Genomic DNA, 23291 nt, shown 5'->3' with positions numbered 1-23291 from the left:
CAATAAAACTGGACGCCCCTATCCCAGACCGTCCAGTGTAAGTGGGGGAGCAGCTGCCCGGACAGGCTCGGGATTGTCGTGATGCTGGATCTGGAAGCGAAACGAATTTCTGAACAGAGCGCAGCGCTACTACCCATAAGATGTGATGCTCTTTAAGGAATAGCTTTTCATTTCGTTCGTTGCTTCTACTGCGTGTTGCGGAACAAACGATCATGGCCAGCGAACATCAACGGTGTGTGTGTGTGTGTGTTCCTAGAACTACGCAAGGCTACACAAAAAAGCACCAGCAACAAGGAAACTGCCAGCGAACGGAGAAGGTACTAGAGCGAACTTGGCTTGCAGCGGGTTACCACCGCCAGAAAAGCGGCAGTTTGTACCAGATTTATGGTTGTTTTAGAACGTTGTCATGTTTTTCTCCCTTTCCCGCTACTCCCCTTACGCCCCACGTGCTCTCCATTTGCTGCTGCATCCTTCCGGGGCCAGACGCGCGCCCGCCCGGCCTCGATGATCATGTTTCGCCAGCCGCTGTAAGCGAATGTATCGTCGCATTGTCTGGCTTGGCGGGGTTTGTTTTTTATCACAGGGCGATGGTTGGCTTGAAAACAAAAAAGACGCAAATAACTGCCCTTCTCCCCCAACCTTCTACACCTGCATGAACACAATGGGACAAAATATTTGTCCATGAAGTGTTGAGAAGCGCAGCTCGGAACGATCATCATGATGCGCGCTTAATTGGATTGGGACGGCAACTAAGCTTCCTTCGCTTCTCTCTCTCTCTCTCTCTCTCTCTCTTTCTCTCTCTCTCTCTCTCTCTCTCTTTTTCGCTCTATGCGTTTGGTGTTGGAGGGCAACATTTTTCCATGGCAAAGTGGCAACAAAGTGTGTGGTTGTCCATGTTAAAAAAACAACAATACACAAAAAAGGTTCTTTTTTAGTTAATATTTCAATGTTATTTGTCGCTTGTGTGCTCCCTTCAGGCTTCAGTGCCGCACAGAGCGATAAGAAACGGAAGGCAAAGCAAAGAGCAACCACGACTCAACATAAAGAAGCAGCTCAACCTTTTGTCGGTGGATTTTCTTCCCGGGCACGAGAAAATGCAGTGAATAGTGGCGATTGTTGTGGTGTGGTCTTGGTGTCGTGTACTTGCCCTCGGGCACACACACCGATACGTTGAACCGTCCGCCTGCCATTCTCCGTAAATTTGGTGCTCACTCAAGGTATCCGCTGATGGCTCTCTCCAGCATCTTTCGGAATGAAAAAATGGCTCGCCAAGTAATGGGTCTGCTGTGCCAAGCCCCCTCGTAAGTGGGTGTCGATGGAAAGTTGGCTGTCAAACACACGCCGACATCATTTCCGGCCAACATTCCATCCCGGAGGTCGTTGTGCGCCGGCCAAGCCATCTCCCCGGGTGGACAGTGGACATTTTTCTGGTGCAACAGAGTCCTTTGTCTTGGGTGCAGGTCGGTCAATGCACGATAGTTCCTGGTTGCCTGCTTTTGCCACCTGCTGTACCGTGCGGTTGACAGAATTTCCATTTAAATAACCGACGAGGGGTTCGATCGATAAAATTTAAATGCTCATAAACCGATCGGCCTCCTCTCCCTCTCTCCTGTAAAACTGGTCATGCTTCGGCTCCGACAAACACACTTCCGATCGTCCCGCAGGTTGAGTTATAACATAATCGGTCTATTAAAATCCATTAAAAAGACACACATACTATGTCTATGTGTGTGTGTGTGTGTGCCGCTGCTGCAGCTCCGATGCATGCGCCCCGTCTCGTGAGTGGCATCGGAACGGAATTTGAGTAGAAAACAAAGCGTACGCGAACAGGGCCTAGGCGGAAACGCGGACACGTGGGCAGAGGAAATTATCACTGTTTTGACAGCGTCATAATCTGTTGCTTCTACTTTCTACTTTGTTTCCTTTAACTTTCGCTGCCACTCTGGTGACGATCGGCGGAACCACAGCGAACCACCACTCTCTGCTGTGGAGGAGAACCAGTCGCCGTAGGGCAGGCGAATGAATTTCATTTCGTGGATGATTATGCTTATGATTTGTGGCCGAGATACTCATAGACAGGCGGTTTTAGGGTGCAACATGTTTCCGAAAGCATCACTAATGCCGTGACAACCCCGGGAGAGAAAGAGATCCCACGCGGGTCGTTGCGGTACATTTAATCGATTATTCATGATGATTTGTGCTCTCCGATACGTGTGTTTGGATAGGCGTTTTGCTTTCAATTTGTCCGGCAATGATTCATTTGCATGCGACGTCGATGGGGAAATAATGTTGATTAATGGATTAGCCCTGCGCAGAGCAGTAGTGGATATTTACGGGCGACAAACAGTGATCGTTTTATGACGCGTTTGGGTGTGGGGGGCACGCCGTTCGCGATGGTCTTATCACCGGATGTTCCCCGTTCGATGCGCGTAATGGCAGATGCACTGTAAAAGTGCATGCTTTGTGTTTACTCTGTCAGAGACAGCACTGATGGAAACGGGTGGTGATACCCCGGGTGCCCCCGGACTGTGTCTATACGGCCCTTTCCTATGAAGGGCTATGCATTATTTGCACGCTTTAGCCGCGCAAGATTGCCATATCAAGATATCCTTCAACAGGCAATGTTAGATTAAATCAGCTCGCTTGCGATTACGTCGCAGCTCCCCGCTGTGAATTACCCTTCTCTTCCTGCTCCGTCTGCCCACCGAAAGGAGGTGTAAAGCTTGACAAAACGTGTGTCATTCTGTCAGCAATGTACTACGGTATCGCTCCGTTTACCAGGGAATGGCGCAAAGATTGACGGGAGCCGATTAGCAGCAACCGTGTGGCAAAACGAAACAAGTTGTCAACGATCATCCGATCCGTGCGCGATCGGTAGCGGCAGGCCAACAGAGCTGTGCGTCTGGGGAACGCAATCAATGCTGCCATATTGTTGGCATAATTTTTGCCGTTAGCATACTAAACGATGCTGCTTGGCGGGTGCGCTGCACCCGTGCTATCGGCAGGCCGTACGCAATTGAAGCTAACGATAGGCGAACGGTTCACAAGCCTCGACGCTTAGGCGTAAATGCTGACAATGTCAGTTTGCAGATTTTTTTTTACTAGAGACGCATCGGAGAGTGGCGACAACGGGAATCGCTCAAATCTTACCACATGCACTATCAGCTCTTTACCACCTCTTGGTGGAGCGTGCATTATGCGCACCGTTAAGCAAATGCTGCATGCAAACGGGCGTAATTGCATGTCGCAAAAGTGCATGCTTGTGCACCAACAACTCCCCCTTGCCGCGGTCTGTAGATGTCGGTGAGCTTCAAAGGATCGTCGCGACGCCACAGTGCAGTTGGCAGGTACACATGTGCAATTTAGTAAAATAAACCGCTGCCCACGCGGGTCCACGAAACAACTAGCCTGCTGTGGTGTTACCTTAGCAAGATCTTTGACTTGACTCCCATTCTAGGCGCAGATCAATAGTGCAAAGCGTCGTGAGCCGTGTTGTTGCTGCTAGAAATCAGGACAGCCATTTGGTCGTTTTTCACACTTCGTCCAACCATCAAGCTTAGGAGAATTGTGGAAGCGCGTTGAAAAGGGCCCGAAGTGGGTGAGTTGGGGTTTGCCAACGGTACGACACACACGATCGGAGTTTGCGATCGCATTAAAGCGAGGTTGGAATTGTTTTAATTACGTCCTCGCGGTTGTTGGTGTCTACCGTAACTGCGGAATAGATTGCCCCATCTGGCAATCGTAGGGAGCGCAGCGAAGGTACACACACTCTCCATGAGGGGAGAAGCCTTGAGATATGAACCGGAAATCGCTCTCGGTGGCGATCGGAAAATTTTGATTTATTAACTATCCATACTTACGCGCAGGCACGGGCATATTGATTGTGGTTGCGATGATTACTTGTGTGCTTTTTTTTGCTCTTTCTAGACCTGGCATTTAAGTACTTGCTGTGGCAAGTGTAAATGGGCAACCGGATCGGCACGACTCCCTCCGCTATTTAAGCTCTCTCGGCGCGGGTTGCGTCACCCATTTTGTGTCGTGTGAAGCGATGAATATGAATTACAGCGCGTTCCACACCGTGGTTCCATGGCCGAATGTCACAGTACCAGCCCGTACGGCGGTCGGTTGCGCGCGATAAGTGAAGTGCTAAACGCTTCCAGAGAGAACCTTTTAGCAGCGAGTAACGCTCACATCACAGGAGCTGCCCACCCTACGGGAAAGGAGAGGCCAGTCCACATCCTGCAAGCGGTAAAGTGAATGTAGCTGTTGCATCTGTGCGGTAGTACCTGTGGTGGGACAGAATGCTCAAATTAATAGCGATGGCAGTTTTATGGAGTGAGATAATGCCAGGCCAGATTTGTCGCACGGATTATGTGTCCATGGACTATGCGGCTCTTTTATCACTGGCGGTGACAAGAGAGGAAGAGAGTGGCCACTGCTGCTACGCTCGATGAAATATGTCACGGCTATGCTAATCTGCCAATTGAATTTACAGTGGGAGAGGGCAATCCACACTTGAATAATGTGCGCACATAAGGACGGTGGGAAAATGTTGGGACATGCTAAATCAAACAGTCATCACTTAATTAGCAGAATGCACAATAGCTTCACTAATTTGATTTCATGCACCTGTCACTGGACAAAGTGACATGTACGTCGTTTTCGTCGGTAATCGTGACACTTTTACCCTTGACGATGCTGCTTTCCCAATGGCCTTAAACAGTGCGTTACGGAAATGGAATCCAGTGACCGAATAATGACGCCATTTGTGCTTGTGAGTCATCCCATTAGGCGTGTCATCTTGGCCGATGATGTCTACCTACACCTGCGGCGGTAGTACCGTAACATTCGGCTGATTTGTCTGTAAGCTCGATTCTGCATTGACCAGTGAAAGCGGAACATATTGCCCGTTGTAAAGCACTGCTTAAATGTTTATTCAAGTTTATTATTGTATCGTTTAGAAAGGTACTCTTACTGCTGCATGCTTCCGTTACATTGGGGAGACGTGAACGTGAACGCACTCTGTTATATGATCCCACTTGACCTTAGCACGGTTGAGGAAGTTGCACCGTCGCGTTAGGTTGCAGGCGAGTCAATATTGACGCTTCGACAAGCCAGGTTCGAGGTGGTATTAAGGAGAGTCAATAAAACCAAGGCCCGCAAAGATGAAGACGTTTGAAGCGCGCACTATCTCCGTTGAGCGCGGCGTTCATTGTTGAACGATCACCATCTAGCCGGAAAAGTGCACAATTTTCCACCCAACAACTGCGCACCGTACTTAGAGCTCGGGCAACGATTGCGCTGTCAGCGTCTGTCTTTCTGTGAGACATTGCTAAAGACGCGCGTCCCCCCGTGCGCACACTTAACCGAGGCGCGCGCTGACCTAGCCTAGAAGTCAATGGGGGTGGGGTGGGGAGCTCTCGATAGTTTGTAACGATGGTGGTGTGGTGGTACTGGTGGGCTGTGGGGAGCGCACTCCAACTAGGTCAGAAAATAGGTCGCCCATCTCTAATTGAATTGGCGCACCGACTTGACGGTAGATCATGAACAAGGAACCGTGCACCAACCGAGTTCGGCGCTACGACGATGGCGAAGACGACTCTTTAAATACTCTCCCTTCTTAGCATGATTGGCTAACTGGGCGTGTGGGGACTGACTTTTTTGGACGGCCGGAGAGAGGGCAGATAGGGAATGGAAGCATCCGGTTGCACACCCTCACGTTCTACGATTAGTGCACGTACACGCATGGGGTGTGTTTTATGCATTCGGAGATCTTTCCTCCCACCCAGGACACACAACAAGAGAGTAGTAGGGTGTGTGCTGTTGATAATTTATTTTTCCAAACCCCTCTGCTGCCAGTTCCATTGCCTTGCGTACGTGTGTGTGTTTCTGTGTGTTTGTCCCCTTTTTGCGCCGTTCGGCCGGTTCCTCTCCGGATGTCGAGTGTTTGTGAATTTCAACAGTTTGACGACTAACGAGCGATTTGTCAAAACAAACAAAACCGCGCAGCTTCGAAACGCAAAACGGGAAGGAAGACCCAGAGTTCCCGCGATGTGTTGTATGTGTCGTTTTAGTGGCACGGAGGAGCAGAAGGGGGCGACGGTTTCTATCGGTCGTTTGTGTCCGTTGACATTAAACAAGCCGAGGGCTGCTTATTTTGTGCTTAACTGTTTATTTTGGCTTCGGCAGAGTGTTGCCTCTCGAAGGGCAAGTCCCGTGAGAATGCAGAATGGTGGCAACAAGATGCCGTGTTGGTTTTCAAATAAGATGAACGGGCAATTGGATACAATCCGGGACATTGATGGCTATTTAATGGATGCTCTGCCAATCCCTTACGATTGCGATCCTTACTAAAACTCGATTGCGTAAGTTACCTATTGTGACTTCAGAAAGGTAATGGAGAAATCCACGTTGCTTTCTATTATATTGATTCCAAAATGGTTGGTGGACTATCAAATCGAATGAAAGAATGCTGTAATATATAGTACCAACCCCAACCTACCTACCGCTACAGCAATAGTTGCCTGTTTGAAGATTTATTTTCAATATCCATGTTCCGGAATGCACTCCTTTTTAAGCAGATAAAAGCTTTTTACTTAAACATAAATGGTGTTCGACCAGCATCATATGCCGATGTGTAGTATCTGATCGTTACAACTCGGACGCGTTGGCACATATTACATAAGCAATGTTTAAATAATACACATCACATCACCGTGACCTTCCACCTCGTGATGCGAGAATATTTTGCTAATCCGCGCAGCTTCACGTGACACACATAATTCGTTGTGTAGTCGAAGTAGTATTTCCCACCTCTGCCAGGTCTTATCTCATCAATATATCCATGTTTCAGTGCTGCTCTGAACAGTGTACGAACGATTGGTGGACCTCCTAATTGTTTGACCCCGCGTGTGTAGCATGTCAATTGATCTTATCCGTCCGCCAGCCGGTTGCGTTGCACTGTCAACAGCGCCCCAATACACGCACGATCATCTCAGTGTGGGCAGTGCGCTTTAATTGGAACGCCAACGCAGCAGCGGAGAACTAACCCGAAAGGTATAATATCTGTCGGCTTAGTGTGTGTTCGTTGGCTTTTTTTCAGGATTTGCGTAATCGACAAGACATACCGGCAACAAACGGGATAGTGGGCCAGAATTTCACCACACACGCACACACAATGCCTGAGTAGTGGGCGAACCTGGAACGGGCTCTAGCAGCCATCGCCATCGCCGCCATCACCATGTCATTTGTCTGGTGAGCCGATTTTTATGGCGATCAAAAGCTGTTGTTTCGCGTGATTGGTGGGTAGTAGTATCAGATAAATATATGATTGGAAAGATGAATCAAATCGTGTATTGCGTTGTACCGGCGTGTTTTGCAGCAGGGGAGCTAGTTTTTGTTCGTGAAAAGTGCGACATTGCGCAGTCACAACGGATAGCGGAGTGTGTAAGCGAATGGAATGGGTTAACCAGATAAAAAACTGATGCGGGTTCAAATCTCGGTCTTGCGGGAAAAGAGCTCTTCACACTTTTAGATATCTTATTATTGCAAATGAAGCAATACGGCTTGTTTGTTCGAGAAATATTTAATAAGCAATCTGTCTGCAGTTATTGGAGGAAAGAGACACACACGCTTTTATCTAACAGCAATACCCTAAATTACGTGCCAACATGTACACACAACGAAAAAGAGGGCTATACCTAGTGACAACATTTAGTAAACATCAAAATAGAATCTATTTACATCTATGGATGCACTTAACAAATAGCATCGGACGTGCCTCGAGACACGGTTGAATGACTGTAGCTTTTTATCACCTAGACAAAAAAGCAGAGCAAAAAAGCCACGCAGCTGTTGCTGTTTGTACTCTATCGCAACTCCTTGTTGTTTTGGTGTTCAGATTGTAGGTAAAATTCCACTAAACAACAGCATTAACATTGTTTCTTGCCATCATTACGCGCGGGGACAGGTCGCGACCATGGTCGCGTGTCGGGCGCGCAGGCTTTGCATTTCAATGTGCTAAAACGTCGTCATGGCATGTCGTCGTTTCCTCCGGTTCGTCATCTCCTGACGTCTTGTCGAAGGAACGGCATAAACGCCCCTGTCAGCACCGATCGCGTGTGGTCTGATCGATTATTCATCTGCAAACACGTCGACGACGGAGCGACAACTACCAAGTCCACTGTGTAGGGTACGATCAGCTGTTGTGGACTGCCGAGCAACTTGTCCACTGTCGGTGTTGGACGCCATGACGTAATAGTATGTTTTTGATCGTTTGGTGCGAATCGGTGGACAAGGATAGGCTTTACAGCATAGCCTAAGGCGCACCATCGTGTACAGTAATGTGTGCGCGAAGTGGAAATCTTCTGGCACCCTCCGGACATGCAATCAGCGGTTCCATGCGACAGGATATTGTTACACTGTCGAGTTTGCAGCTTTGCACACAATCTGCTGGAACTGGAAGAATGCAGTTACGGCTACCCCTTTCCGATTGCCCACCATGCTGTGCATTTCATAGGCGATATTTCAAGCCTACTCACACGTGGTGTGGGTTCGGCAGAGGTAAAGCATTCCACGCAAATGCATCATGGAACACCGCCATCCCACCCTCCCCTTGAACTATGGCAAATAGCTCTTGCGTTTCGTCATTGCGTTCCAGCGTCAAGCCAGTATCGCGCGCACCGAGCCAGTATAATGCTGATAATCAATCAACATTCCGCTTAACCGCATTTTCTCGCCAAAAGTGCAAGCGCATCGAAGATGTGTATCGCATAAGGAGAAAACAAAGGAGAAACACCTCTGGTTCTGTGTCATGCACACTGTTTGAGATGAAAAAGAGTTGGAATTTAGTATGTCTGTGTGTATCTATGATACTTATTGAACAAAAGTTAAGCAAAAATGTCACCCCACTATTTTGTTGAAGGTTAAATGTAGAGTTTCCCTTCCTTCTGCAACTGCGACCAGGATCTGGCGGAACGTAATTTCGGTACGGATTATTACTCGCGCCATCATTAATCTACCCCACACCCAAACAAGGATCGACGCGTCCGAATTTGGTCGTACACACAGTCAAGGGAATAATTTATCTCCCCTACTTGGTGGAGGAGGCTGTGCATCACCTCGAGGGGTGGAACCGGGTGCGTATTGCATGCGCAATCAGAGTCTGATCGAATACCTTTACCTCTTGGGTGTGTTTGTGTGTCCGTGTATACCTTCGAACCGAAAGTTTAAAGCTCACTTATCGGTTGTTGATTGCACACACGCTTTCTTGCTTCCCAGCAATGGCTGGAGTATGCCGAGTGCGGACTTTTGCTTTTTGTTTGCCAAAGGGCGCGCGCGCGCACACACACAGTCACCAGAAAAAAAGAGAAGGCAAAGCGCGATGTTGCGTACTGCAATTAGCACGACAAGGTACTATGGAGTGGCACGCACATAAACTTTGGAACTACAACGGTTGGTCGATTCGTGCAGCTGGAACACTTGAAATATCGATGTGTGGTAGTTAAGGAAGCAAACGAAATAAATAAATCTCTGCCCGGATAGTACCACACTTTACCGGGGCAAAGGAAAGAACGGTAAACGACTTTTGCAAAAAAACACTAGCATGAGGGGCGGAGTGAGGCATTTGTCCAGAAACTCGCTTTCTGGGTCAAGAAATAAAAAAAAAACGCAATCCAATAATCGAAAACCGACCTACCGTGGGGCGTTTTTTTGCTCGCTTTGTATGCACGCAATTTATAAACTGATCAACGTACTGTGATGTTAAGAAAGCGACTGTGGCAAAACGGCAGGAGATCACGAAGCGTTACCATCGGACTGTCACATCCAACAAAGACGAAGATCAACCGCTGTGCACGGTTATTAATCGATGTAAATTTATCGTGCGTTGTTTTCTTTCCGCCCAATGTGTCTCCCGCTGCTGGTACAGAGAAAGGGGGGGGGAAGTATTTAATGGTAAATAATTTAAAAAAGCACACATTTCCAGACTTCTGGGCTTGCCTTCAAGATGCACGGGATACACTAAGTGTGACCTACTGACACGATACCCACACCATCGTTGCATCTTGGGCAGCCGTGAATGTAGGAATCGATCTTTATTCGCTCACGATCCCGTTCGCATCAGCTGTCAAATTAGCGCTGGTGCCCAGCGGGGAAAATCGTACTTGTCTACCACACCGTGCCCGGACCTGGAGTAGTCTGCCATCGAGCAGCCATGCTGCCGGAAGATGCCGCGCGCACGCACCCCGACACAGATGACAATAGTGGGTCACAGTCGGCGCAACACAGCTGCACGTAAATGCATAGCGAAGGAAATGCACAGACACCCCCCAGTGGTCCAGAACGCAGTTGGTCCGGCGCGACCGACTTACATAATAATCACTATCGAGCAGAGGACCTCGTGTCGCCACCCCGCTGCCGAGGAATAGTTATCCGCTTGCGCACTATCGTGCCGCGCGTTTCCCGGACGGACCATGCGGAGCGCGCGCGACACGAGCCAAAACGCGCAAAGGGTTACGAAGGATGTGTGTGTGGCTACGGCGACCGAGCCGCAAGCAGTATCGCCGCGTAACACAACGTGTCTGACCTGGTTTCGGTTTCTTCGTTTTTTTTTCCTTTCATACGCATGGCGAGTCGACCGAGATGACCACCACGGTCGGGTCTGGAGGCTTTTCCGACCCGAGCCGTACGCTGTGACCGGAATTTCTCACTATGATTACACCGCGCGATGCTCTCTGCGGCACCGGCGGTTTGGTGGGTAATTGAGCAGAGGAGGCATTATTTCCGATTAAATATCGATATGAAGTGGAGCTGAGGAGGACTGTCGTGGAGAGCAATAGGAAGCGAGGAGTGTGAAGAGCAGAAGAGAAAAAAACAAGCAAGCATGAAACGAATCTGCATAAAACAAGATGGGTATACGTGTGTGTGTGTGTGTGATAATAATGATTATTATAATCACATGATCATTTGCCGTACAAGGAAGCATTAAGCAACGAGAGCGATGCGTGGTGTGGTGGTGTTATGCTACGGTGAGGAAGAAAGGCGTTTTGTTGGTGTATATTGAATTTGCATTTTATCACCGCATACACACACACCGTGCGGGGGGTGCTCGGTAGAAAAATGGGAAGTGAAATCCTGTCAAGTGTGCTCGGTCGGTTAATTAGCGTTGTCGTAAATTTGCTTCTGTAATAAATCAGTTTGCAGGGAGTCGGAAGGCCTTTGCTGGGCTGCTTCGAAAAGGGAAACAACCTCTGAGGGCGATAAGCAGTGACAATACGAATCCAGAACAATCGGGCATGCTCATCAGATGAGCTAATGCAGAATTACTTTGCACTCAGCCACACACGTCAGCGATCGCTATCTGTTTGGAAACGTTTTGATGAAGGTTTTTGGGTTCGCCACTATCAGTGGCAAACAAAATATTCGAACCCTCGCGCACAATGTCTCGCTGACTTCCTCTGCGGCGGTACTACATAGCAGAAGAGAGCAAAAACCTTCTGTGACGAAATTCACTTTAAAAGATTGTACCCGAAACCCTGGCGAAGGTTACTGACGAACCACACCGCCACACGATGAACGTGTGTTGAATGGTTGATGTTGTATTTGTAGACAGTGCCTGGAACCTTTTTTTGTTGCCACGTCTCTCAAATCCACCCTCACACGCTTTGGGAGGGTTGGCTGATCATTCATCCAAGACTGTCCGGATTTGTTTGATCAATTTTCAGCGGAAGAAACGCTCACTTTGCATGCCCTTCCGGGAGCGCCCGCAGGGAAACTTAATACGGGGTGCGCAGGCAAGAAAACGTTTGGCACAAAAGTCGATCGCCTGTCTATCTATCGATCGAGTGGTGATATCCGATACGGGACGGATCCGTTTCGTTTTGCTTAGGTTGTTCGAGATGTTATGCGGATGTTTTGTTTTTGGCGATCCTTTTTCGCATGGAATCGGCCAATCGTGACGCGGGGTAGATAGTGTGGTGCTGGAGCCACGGATACAGGTTCATTGGTTTGCGCAGGCTTTTTCCACATATTATGACGCTATAACACGTGAAAGAGTGGGGAAAAGATACACAAAATATGGTCTGTAGGTATATGTTTGTTGCTGCATTTATTTCGTGTATGATTCATACAATGTTCGAATTTAGTCGACGGACTTCCCAGTGTCATCCATTGGATCTCAGGTGTCTTCCATTAGTTAGGGCCCGCATAGGATTTTGTGTTAGGTTAGTGTCTGCTTTTAATAAGATCATATTGCGAATCTTTAAGATAGTTACAAAAGTCCTAGCAATGCTGTCCAGAAAGCCTCAGTATATACTAGATTGGAACCTGGAACGTGCATGGCATCATTAAGACATACATTTGACAGCTGTACCACGAGAACGACTCCTCAAATCGGTCTACAGATGGGAAGTATTTTTTGCTACGCTTATTTTCTTTGTAACAAAGTCAGCAACCTTTGTGTAGTCAACTTCCACTTTTTTGCTCCGGTGTCATCCACAAACTGGACATCCCGCGGGCAAGAACTACTGTGTAAGTTATTGCAAAGTGGTTCCCACATTATGCACGGAAGCCAGCCCACACGCCAGCTGCTGCTGTCTGATTGGCAATTCTGTCCCTTTGGCAGATAATACCTAATGATGCTGCTACCTAGAAGGAGCAGTGCTCCCTTTGGGGCCCTAGTCGTAGGACGATATTGGGCCCTTGCCGCAGACATTGTTGCGAGCGATATTACGGAAGATGGTGACTGTATCTCATAACTGTCACAGGAAGCATCCTTACCTGTGACAGGCTGTGTGCTATCACATATTTCTAGTGCGCAGTAGTAGTGCTGCTTCGAGGAAACCCTTCCCTTCTATGTTGCTGCACTTGCCACTAGAACCGGTTCCGGTTGCCTGAGCGCGAACAGCTTGTGCGCTGGTAGTGTGGCACGGAACAAGATTCTTCGATGAAGTAAACAACCCACGCGTTACACGGACTCCATAATCTTAATCTTAATTTCATTCATAAACGGTGTCTCTGCACGGATGGATGTGTGTGCGTGTGTGTGTGTGATTTAACTTTGCATTTGCGGGACGCTGCCCTTTCCTTCTTCTCTGGCCCTGCCAGTCCACAGTGTTTGGTGGGTCTCCCTCAACCGTTCCGTTCAAAAACAAAAATGCATGCAGCAACTCTGGTCACAACGAGCGATTGCTTCGAGTGTTGTCGTCGTGCAAAGTGGTGTGCCTGTGTTGTGGGTTGCGTACTGGTTGCTATGAGTGGTAGTGCCCGTACACCAGGCACTTATTACATTTGCCATTGGCAGTTATGAAGTTTGCCAATAAATAAACATTTTTACGAGCTCTGGTGGTGGTGGTGGTTGGTGAAGCGCGGCCTCTATGCAGAAGAAGATGTTGTAGAAGCACACCGACAACGGACTCGGCGGAACTAGGACATGCACAAAACCATACCCCAGAAGGTTGTATGCGTTGCACGTTCCTGCTGCAAATCGCGGCCATGATTCACAAAGAGCAGCACCGCACCACAACAACGACGAAGCGTAACAAAATCGCACAACTTGAGACAGTTTAAGACTGCAAATAACAATAAAAATGAACAACCGCCATACGTTGCGCTGAGCCGAGTGTACTGGGGGGGGGGGGGGTTTGTAAAGATGTGTTGCCGCAGATAATTCCCTGCTCATTAACATATCAACAGACACGGACGTTGGGCGAAACGGAGTAGCACACGGAGGCATAGGAAATGAGGGTGAAAGGGCCGCAACGTGTGCCGAGACGTTACAAGCGAGTAAAGCCTATTTAATGTGACCAAACTGCACCGTGTGTGCATATATCCTTCCCTGCAGGTCATACGGTTCATTTGTGTCATGTCACCGCCGTGCCGGGATCAGGTGAAGTTTGCAATGCAAACTGCCGCAGACGGACAAGCTGTGTATGTATAATCCTGCTTAATAAGTGCATATTCATCGTGCCACCGCATGGTTGTTGCTGCTGACGGAGTCATGCTGAGCTATGGTGCTCCGGTGGTTTGCTTAAATTTGATCGGTCAACTCCGTCATATACAGGACGGGAGGATCTGAACTGCCGATGGCTGATCATGATTTGCATATTATCTTTAACGCACACATTTAATATCACTCTCTGATCGCGCATTGATCGACGCAAGCGCATGCAGCTTCGTTCGATTCTGGCTTGACTCGATTCGAAAGCATCTTCGGCCTCCGGTGGATGACTGCGAATGAATTGTGCCTCCCACCTCTCTCTCCCCAGCAACTCTTTTCCGGCAAAACATTTCACTCGGGACGTGGGACCGCAGTAGGCTGTGGTTCCGACGCGGCAAGAGGTGACACTTCGGGGACGGAAATCTTCCCACGTGCAGCTGATTGACGCACAGAGCTGAACACTCACGGCGCAGCCGCTTGCGCGGGTACTACTTGCCCCCAGCCCTGGCTGGCGGGTACACACGCCACCATGCGGGATAAGCTTTCGGTTTAGTCGGTTTCGGTCTGCCCAGGATAACCACCACCTTCTCACCTCCATCCCGAATTGGCTGGTGGACGACAACCATTGAATCGAATTTATGTCACCGTGCACACTCACTCGGCTAGCGAAGAATGGCGCAGAGGGTGGTTGGTGCTGCGTTGGCGTCGTTGAATGGAGTTGTGCAGAATCCCACGGCTTTCTTTCCTCCGTTTCCGCCTTGCGAATGCTCTCCCCACCCACCGCAATTCATTCATTGCGGCAAAGCGTCGAAGTGCGAACAATAAATGAAACGAAGCAAAAAATGACACCCCTAACCATGGGGGGGGGATATGGGTTGGAGTGAAACGACTTGCTCGGGGTTTGGTGCACTCGCATTCGCACTCCGCTCCCCCTCCCCCCCTTATTAGCAGTTGAAAATGTCGTTAGAGAAGGCATTCGCCAAAAATTCGCACGCCACACGGGGTCGGATCTAGCGGCACGCCGAGGATAAATATGGAGAGCCATTTTTGGAGTGTCATGTTTGGGTGTCAGTTGTTTAGCTATCTGCCTGGGATGGGTGAGAGGGAGCACACGTTATTGTGATAATGAGACGATAATTGAAGACATCTGCTCGCTGTCAGCATATGGGAAGAAGCTTTCCAGGATTGAAGAAATCGCGAATTGGCACCGACATTTGGTGGAATCGTCTAACACTAAAGGTGTCACTCCGCTCACAACGATGTTTGGTGTGAAATCATTGTTGTCGTTTGTTTGTGAAGCCAATCGTGCGGTGAATGAGGCCGAGTTGGGTACCTCAACTCCCGCCATCACAATTTGTCTTATTCGATTCTGTAACACGAACCTCACCGGCGGCCTGCCCGAGTAACAAGTTCAGTTCTCAGTCACTTTCACGGTTGCGGTTTTCGGTCGCCAGCAACAACAACTTAGTGACATTTAGAAAGTTCAGTAAGCGAGGTTGGTTGGGGTTTAATGATTTAAACGACAGCGGTCCCCCTCTCCAACGAGCGCACGCTGCGGTTGTAACTCTAGAATCTTAACACTGTCACACTGTGGAGGAGAGGCAACAATTTCACCAGAATGCAGTATCGCTGGCTGGCTGGCAGATTGGCTCGCTGGGTGTGTCATAAACGGGCGCGGACGAGGGAGAAAACCGCGCAATTTGATTAAGATATCAAATTCATCATTTCTGCCGCCCGCATTCGTTAAAACAGCAGCAGAAGCCGCAGCAACCCCTGGAGTCATCCTTCGCTTCGGAGTTCATTCATCTGCGCCTTACTGTCAGGCATCCGATCGCTATCGCTGGGTGTGTGTGAGTGTTTTGAAATGAATGGCGTTGCATTGTAGTTGCATTTATTATGTGGTGATGCTGCGCTGTGCAAGCAGCAGGAGGAGCATTAAACTTGGGATGGATACTGTTGTGTTTGTGAGTGTGCACATGTTTGCATGTGAGACACGATCGGAGGAATGTAATAAAAAATGGACATTATTATTCCACGCGATCTGATCCTCGTCGGGGATTTAAGCTGCCCTCCCTCCGTACACGCACCATAGGCCAACATATGGAGAAGCAGAATCTTATGTTGCTGTTGTGCGTGTGTGTGTGTGTGTGTATGCTAATGTGTGCAGACAGGAAATGATGATTACTTCCCTATAAATACTTAACCAGCGCGTTTAAATGTTAAGTGTCTAATAGCTGGAACAGTGTTCCTCGATCACCAGCCCCATCAGAAACATCACAAACAGGCATGTTTGTTGAAGGCGTGCTATGTTTGCACTGGCGTGTGTCTTTGTTCTTTACATGTTCGGTTGGTTCCATACCAGCGTCTCGGCTAGTGTGGTTCGTGTTTTATTGCTAATAACCATTCAATTTCTTCATGTGCAAGGTGTTCGTTGGCACCACACAAGTCTGTGTCTGGCCAAGCTAGAGCCCAGTGCAACACCCACCCAACCCCCGAGAACAGCACGCAGCACCATTGCAGCACCTACATCCCCGAAGGGAGGGAAGCAATAAGGAAGCAATGAAGCCGTCGGACTCGGTTCGACGGGGACGAACGCACGACACAACACCGGCGGTGTGCTATCTGACTCATCCGATGAGCATTTGCGAGTGAGGCGTGTGTTTTTTGTGGATTTGTGCAGTATTATAGTGTTTGTGATCATCTTACTGGTATAATGTTCTTTTTGCTTTGCCCACTTACAAAAAAATAACAAACACAAAAAAGTAAAACAAAAAAGTAACAAAGAACCTCCTACTACTGCGGTGCGACTGCTGCCGCCGGTACACGGGGTATGTCCTTCAAGATGCGGGATGCTGCGCTTAAGCCAGAAACCTGCTTCTGAATCATGCGTGCCGGGAAGTGCTTAAAAAGGTGCACGCTATTGGAAATTACGCGCTACCTTCGATCTCTTTCTATCGTTCTCCTCTTTCGTTGCGTTTTACCCTCAATGCATTACCGTCGATTCATGTGCAAAAGGGTAGAATTTGCTCTGGTGCATCGGGCATCATTTACAGTAATTGCACCGAGCCTTGCATACACGTACAAACACATTCACGGGCGGTGCAATAATGTCGACCTTTTTGGCTGTATTCGGGATGTTATGCTAGAACGCCGGAGCGACCACAGAAAAACAGAGAAAGATTGAGAGAGAGAGGGAGAGAGAGAGAGAGAGAGAGAGAGAGAGAGAGAGAGAGAGAGAGAGAGAATGAGAAGGACAAACTCGGGATGCATTATTTCCCTGAACTGCATCACCACCAAGATGGGGGCCCATTGCGACGACGTTCCAAGACGTTCCAACCCAGGAACCTAAGCGAACCCTGCGAAGAGATCTTGAGGTCGGTGAGGAGGAGTCTTTACGGCTTGTTTCTTTGTGTGTGTGTGCTGCTAAGCGAATTAAACCGGTTCCCTGAGGCAGTGCTAGAATTGTGATGCTGTTGTGTGCAGCATGCGAAGTTTTGGCCACCGGCGTACCACCACCATTGCGACCAATGTGTGTGGTATGTTCTAGCTTGAGCGTACACGGCCATAACCTGCTGTGCTGCAGCTATGAGATGCTCAACATCGAAGCATTGCAGCAAGCGCAACAGACGTTAGAAACAGGAACAAAAGCACGCTTTGCATCATTTAGAAAACAAGATTGGAACAGGTGAATGTAACGCATTCCAGTATTCTTCTTGCATTTTGTTATTCAAAAAAAACCCCACAATGCATGAGATGTTTATATGTTTACTGAATATTAGCTCTGACCCACATATTGCGGTATGTGTAACGGGGCCAGAGGATCACCTCGTTAACGGTCACGGGCAAGGCAAGCAGGGCGCAATTTCACCGGCTGAAAGGGTCAGAGCATCGAGTGCAATTGCAAGTCGGGCAGCTGGCACGAGATAATTAACAGTAATTGCATCCTCCGAAAGGCGACGCTAGGCGATACAAACACACTAGTAGAGGCTAGCTAGAACTCGGCACACTCTGAAGTAGCGATCTCGTTGTAGCTTATCCTGCCCCAAGGCGTATGTAAATAGTGCGCTGGTGTTACATTAGATCGCTTGATGCAAACAAGCCGATCACGACTAGCAAACGTTGAACTCCTCGTTCAAGCCCCACCGTCCGCACGCTAAGCGATCGATCTCCACTTCCCTACTTCGACAGTGTATTACTCCACATAGCCGTTCGAAGTAGGCTGGCAGTGGAAGCCAGCCCTAGCTTTCCCTTATCGATGTGAATCTCCTTCAAAAAGCACCCATCTTGCCAGGCTCTCACCCACCGTTCGTCTTACGTAAGGCGACGTATCATCCGCTTTCCTACCGAAGGAGCTCCCTTTAGACGCCGCGATGCATCGCACACTGGGAAAAGGGATCATCTCCTGTACCTTATTTGCACATTAGGCACTCTTGTGTACAGTCAGTTGATTAACCACCCCTCCACCGAGGGTTGGGAAATGTTAGGGAGCTCTTTTAGTTTCATCTTTTACCGATCGACCACCGGTACCTGATCGACCGTTAGCAGGCGCTCGGAAATTACATCATTGTACTCTGCGCACACGTACCCACCACTGGTCGGCGTCTGCATTCGAGATGTTCACATTCAAATGCTTGCCATTACCGCCGCCGCAAGGAGGTGCGCATACACTTCGTGTCTTCGTGTCGGGTGGCGGTGCGCGTTACAAGTGGTCAGGAGGATTTCGGTTTATCGTTGCACTCGAATCTCAATTGTGTCCGCCTTTCAAAAGGGGAACTGGTGTGAGCCTGCCGTGGAAGGAGAAGCCAAAAAGGTAGATGTGCGGTAGACAATAATTGTCGATAAGTTTCGACTGGTTTTCTTCGTAAGAGCTGCAGGGCAATCGCGAAGCAACTTTTCGAGCGCGATAGCTTTATACGGTGCTTTCGTTTTTCATTGTAAAGCGCAGCACCGTGCGCCCACAGCTGGGGTTTGTCTGCTCTCAGGGTGAGTTTCTCAACCTAAATCCATGCTTTGTTGCCTTATCTAGATAAAATAAAATGCTGCAAGTTGATCATAAACTTTGAGTTTGGTTCTCATGTTCTAGTAATAGCTACAAAAATTGGAGTTTAATTTATCCCTGAATTGTTTCTAATATTCTTCCACAAATCTTCTGGATTTTGTTCTCTGAATTTCTCTACCCTGAATTACTGTTCCGCATCTACTGTTCAGAATTGGATTAGAATCATATCCGGACTCGGATCTGAGATACTCCATAATCAGTTACAGGACTAGTTGTTGTTGTTGTTTAAAAGATTAAAGAGGTTTTAGTCCTCTTAGGGTCTCTTTCGCCTCTGAGTTACAGCACTTGTATAGGTTTGCGACTCTAGCTCAGAACCAGGAAAGATTAGGAAGCAGTTACCCCTTCCGTGTCCGTGCTCCGAAGTTTATGAGGACCTTCAAGTTGCGTTACGTATTGCTGCATCAAGATCACAACATAAATTTAAATAATATTTACACATGTTCGTTTTTGTTAAAAAATAGTGGGCTTATATCTACAAAGTAATCCTTCGCCAACCCCGAAATTTATCGACCACCTGCGAAGATTTAAACGCGTCGTCAAACCATTTTTATTGCATAGTTAAATCTGACGCTAATGTATGCCAATATTTCTCCAGACCTCGATCGCTTGCCATAACACGCTGCCCACGCAGCATTTGTTTGAATATCGATAGAGGTTTGAAAATTGGAAAGGAAATAACGTACATCAATCGTGTTCAACATAGTACATCGTCTGGCATTGGATAAAGAGATATCGGCTGCTTTCAAAGTCGTTTGGAGCGATTGGAGGGGTGTCGCAAATAGGATTAACTTAATTATTAAACAATGACCTTCGTAAAGATCTTGGCTTGTTTTTAAGCAAATCTAACGCTTCTTCTCATTCGTTCGTTTGCAGACTGTACCCGCTTTCACGAGCAATGTGTCCGCTGCACCGATACGGGCTGCGTCAAGTGTACGGAAGTGCTGCGCATCGACACCGGCGAATGTCTGTCGGAGTGCCCGAGCGGGTACGGCGCACAGTGGTCTACGAGCAGCGAGTACATGGGCCGCGTCTGCCATCCGGTCGGGATGTCGGGCTCGTTTCTGGCGGCCGTCGTCGGCATCGTTGCTGGGGCGATCCTGTGCGTGGTGCTGATTTTCGGTGCGCTGGCCATCCTGCGACGGCGCCAGAAGCGCAAAAAGTACCGCGAATCGTTCATCGACGAAAACATCGACCGGCTGGAGTTCTTGCGCCAGCTGGACGAGCTGCGCCCGCAGGCGGAATACTTCCTGCAGATGCTGAACGACACGCGGCGCCAGATACGGAAGCTGCACCTGGCCGGTGACAGTGCCGGCGCTGCCACGTACCATCCGGTGGTGCGCGATCTCGCCAAAATACTGATCCTGCTGAACAAACCGATCGAGCTGATCAATGCGCCACCGCACGACTGGCAGCGGCTGTACGTGTGGGCCGAACGTGTGCTCGACCGCTACAAGCCCGAGCTGGCGCAGCTGATCGAGTTTCTGCAGCAACCGTCTGCCTCCGATCCACGGCTCGGTGCGTCGGACCATTCCACCTTCAAGTCGGCATCGTACCACCAGCACGGTGGTGCGCCGGGCACGGACCTATCGCCGAGCCTGAGCCAGAAGAACGAGCGCAACCTGCTGCAGCCGGAGTTGATCCAGCTGCAGAAACATCGCACACTGCCGTCGATGCAGACCACGCACCACTTCCTCGGTTCGCTGATCAGTTTGCACGAGTTTGACGAACGATCGTCCCACACGACCGACACCAGCTCGAACCACCACTCGACGACCGGCGTCGTTAGTGGGAGCGGTGGTGGTGGCGGCGGAGATGGTGGCAACAATCCGTTCGACGATACGTTCGATCACGTTCGCACGTACCTGTCCACGTCCGGGATGAACGACAGTTCGCTCTGGTTGCAGGACGAGTTCTTTAAGCTGGGCTTCCGGCCCCAGGACGAAATCACGACCGAGCTTTGATCGGCGAGGGAGGGGAAACGTGTGTCCCAAATACACGATGATGTCACCATTCCAGTGCAAATCAACAGGATACGCAATATTTGTATATAAGCAATACATTGTCAAAATACCCCGCCGCCGCCGCCGCAGCCGCCCGGTGCTATCGTTTGGCGTGAGGATTACGGGACCCGCGGAACAATACGCACATATAATGGCGCACACGCAGGCATCATGCGCACTAGTCAGATACGAGCGCGGTGCTGTAGAATCACATAGGCGGGCATAGGCGGACAACGAGCAACGCGAAGAAGGAGGACATAATCAGCATTAAAATTGTTAGTGTGTGTATATGTAAACATTGAGCTACAAACTAACAGGACAAATTTATATTGTAAAAGTAGGGTATTACAACAAGGCACCAATTGAGCTGGTTGAAGGGAACGTTAGGCAGAACTATTTATTCCTGTTTTCTTCCTCGATCGCGGGATTGCACAAGGCAGGGCTAGACCAATTGTCGATTGGTTAATCGATACGAAGGATTGAGCAATTGTAAGCTGTGCTATTGCATTGTCTTTTTTCTTAAGCACTATTCATTAATCCATCGCGGATCGAATCGGTTTAGATGGTCCATGTTGCACAAAGTACGACAATAATGATTAATTTTAGAGAAAAATCATCCCCAATACGAAGGTGGAAAAATGAAGTTATTCTTATACTACGAACGAAATAAAACGATAAAACGGACATATTGCAAGAGATACATTACAAAAATAAATCTTTTGTTACTATTGTGAAAGGGAAATTCATTTAGTCGTATTTGTGTGTTTCTTGCAGTTTGAAATGGAATCCGAAAACGAGCTTCTCATGATTGTGTTTACTGCATGGAATTTGTTTTATTCCGAAAAATGCCTCCCGTTCATACGCCTTGATAACTGGCACGGAGTACTATGTCCAGTCGATAGCGAACGCCCATGTATGCTGTAATCTACTTCACTCGAGCTTCCACTGTTACTGCTTGCATTCTTCGTGAAACGGTTCCAACGTTCGTAAATCGCGCCAGGTCGGTGGAAGTGTGTTGTGCAGATGTTTTCCACACTTTTTACACGGATCAGCGAAAAGGGTTACGTAGCTTCGGAACCACGTCTGAAAGAGACAAATAAAATATCAAAATAATCGTTACAACTTTCACCTTTGTGGTACGCACGCATACACTTACGATAAAGCTGCGTATGGCCAGCTCCGGCAGTGTGGGTGAGAAAAAGTGCAACATTGCCGAATGTGCATGATCCTGCACCTTGCGGAATACCTGATGTCTCGATTCGGTCCATTGCTCATCGACCCCGTCCAGCAGTGACTCCTCGTATCCTTTCACCGTCACCCATTCGATCAGCAGTCCCTTCAGTATGACTGCAGCGCGCAGCACACGGGCAATGGTTATCTGAAATGCGTCCGAAAATGTATTGCAATTCCACTACAATGCTTAGTTTCCGGTGGGTTCTCACGTGTAAAATTGCATTCGTCATAAAGGGGCGTGCAATTTTCAGGTTCATGTTGTTGTAATGTATGCTACCGATCAGATTTTCCACCATTTGCGGTGTGGCCAGATGGCTCGAGGGAAGCGACCGTCGGCGCTTGGTGTTGGTGTAGTACGAGCGCTTCAGCGAGTTCTGCTGCAGTAGCGTCGAGGCGAAGGTGCTGTACTCGTGCAGCTTGTCGTGCCATTTGTAGCTCTGCACCAGGTGCGGATACAGTGCCTGCCGTTCGAGGTTCGTCTCCAGCGACAGGTATGCCGAGTTGGCAAGGGTCAGCGGCGTCTGGGGTGGCGTTAGATCGTTTATGCAGGATTCAAAGTCTCTGAAAACGGTACCGGCAGCATGCATGAGTAATGTATATTTCAGTTTACTCTCACAAGCTATCCTTACTTGAGATTAGCGTTAACCGAGTTGAGTAGCTCCTGTAGCTCTTGAAGAAACTTCTGCTCCTTGCCCTCTTCGCCATGGTCTGCACGCACTCCTGTGCCGAGCGTTTCGAACACTTGACCTACACTCGAGCGCAATACGCGCAACTGAGAGAGAGCGTTGTTAATTGGTTCTAAATTCATGATTTTTTGGCAAACTTTTTGCAAGCCGTGATCCCAGTAAAGTTTTGTATTGTTTATGTCGTGTCAGATGCGGCAAACGTAAACAAGCGGCCCCTGAATTTGGTTTATAAGAGAGGGTTCAATCTCGAATTCGATTCGGCTTGAAAGTACAAAAAATGGTTCATTTGTTTCTGTTTTACCGTTTACTGTACTGTTTACTTAAAATATAAATATTCTGAACAACTTGAGTGGTTTAATTGCTTCGCTAAATTTTTA

The 23291-nt window shown here is 48.6% G+C and overlaps 2 protein-coding genes across 4 annotated transcripts in view; one reads left to right on the top strand and one right to left on the bottom strand.

Annotated features, from left to right (window-relative positions):
- Positions 1–21737, top strand: part of LOC120894004 — a 38305-nt gene extending 16568 nt beyond the window's left edge. For all 3 annotated transcript variants that reach the window (XM_040296321.1, XM_040296320.1, XM_040296322.1), the window contains one exon: positions 19869–21737. In XM_040296321.1, coding sequence (XP_040152255.1) covers positions 19869–20956 — 1088 coding nt within the window. In that variant the 3' untranslated portion in view covers positions 20957–21737. The remainder of the gene's footprint in view (positions 1–19868) is intronic.
- A 66-nt stretch (positions 21738–21803) lies between these two features.
- LOC120894005 (mediator of RNA polymerase II transcription subunit 27) lies at positions 21804–23102 on the bottom strand. The gene is made up of 4 exons (XM_040296323.1): positions 22858–23102; positions 22438–22789; positions 22152–22373; positions 21804–22078 (listed from the first exon to the last, which is right to left on the bottom strand). The coding sequence occupies exons 1-4, from the start codon at positions 23034–23036 to the stop codon at positions 21944–21946; spliced, it is 888 nt and encodes a 295-aa protein (XP_040152257.1). The 5' UTR covers positions 23037–23102; the 3' UTR covers positions 21804–21943.
- Positions 23103–23291: the final 189 nt, after the last annotated feature.

This window comes from Anopheles arabiensis, chromosome 2 (genome assembly GCF_016920715.1).
Source record: "Anopheles arabiensis isolate DONGOLA chromosome 2, AaraD3, whole genome shotgun sequence".
Lineage (NCBI taxonomy): Eukaryota > Metazoa > Arthropoda > Insecta > Diptera > Culicidae > Anopheles > Anopheles arabiensis.
The sequence above is the reverse complement of the archived record's forward strand: the minus strand, read 5'-3'. Positions and strand labels throughout refer to the sequence as shown.

Bases quoted from the DNA above. Each gene is read 5' to 3' on its own strand.
- LOC120894005 (XM_040296323.1), bottom strand. From the start codon at position 23,036: ATGAATTTAGAACCAATTAACAACGCTCTCTCTCAGTTGCGCGTATTG. The intron at 22,790-22,857 runs GTAAGGATAGCT...TACCGTTTTCAG, and splicing joins TCGGTTAACGCTAATCTCAA to AGACTTTGAATCCTGCATAA. The intron at 22,374-22,437 runs GTGAGAACCCAC...GACGCATTTCAG, and splicing joins TGACGAATGCAATTTTACAC to ATAACCATTGCCCGTGTGCT.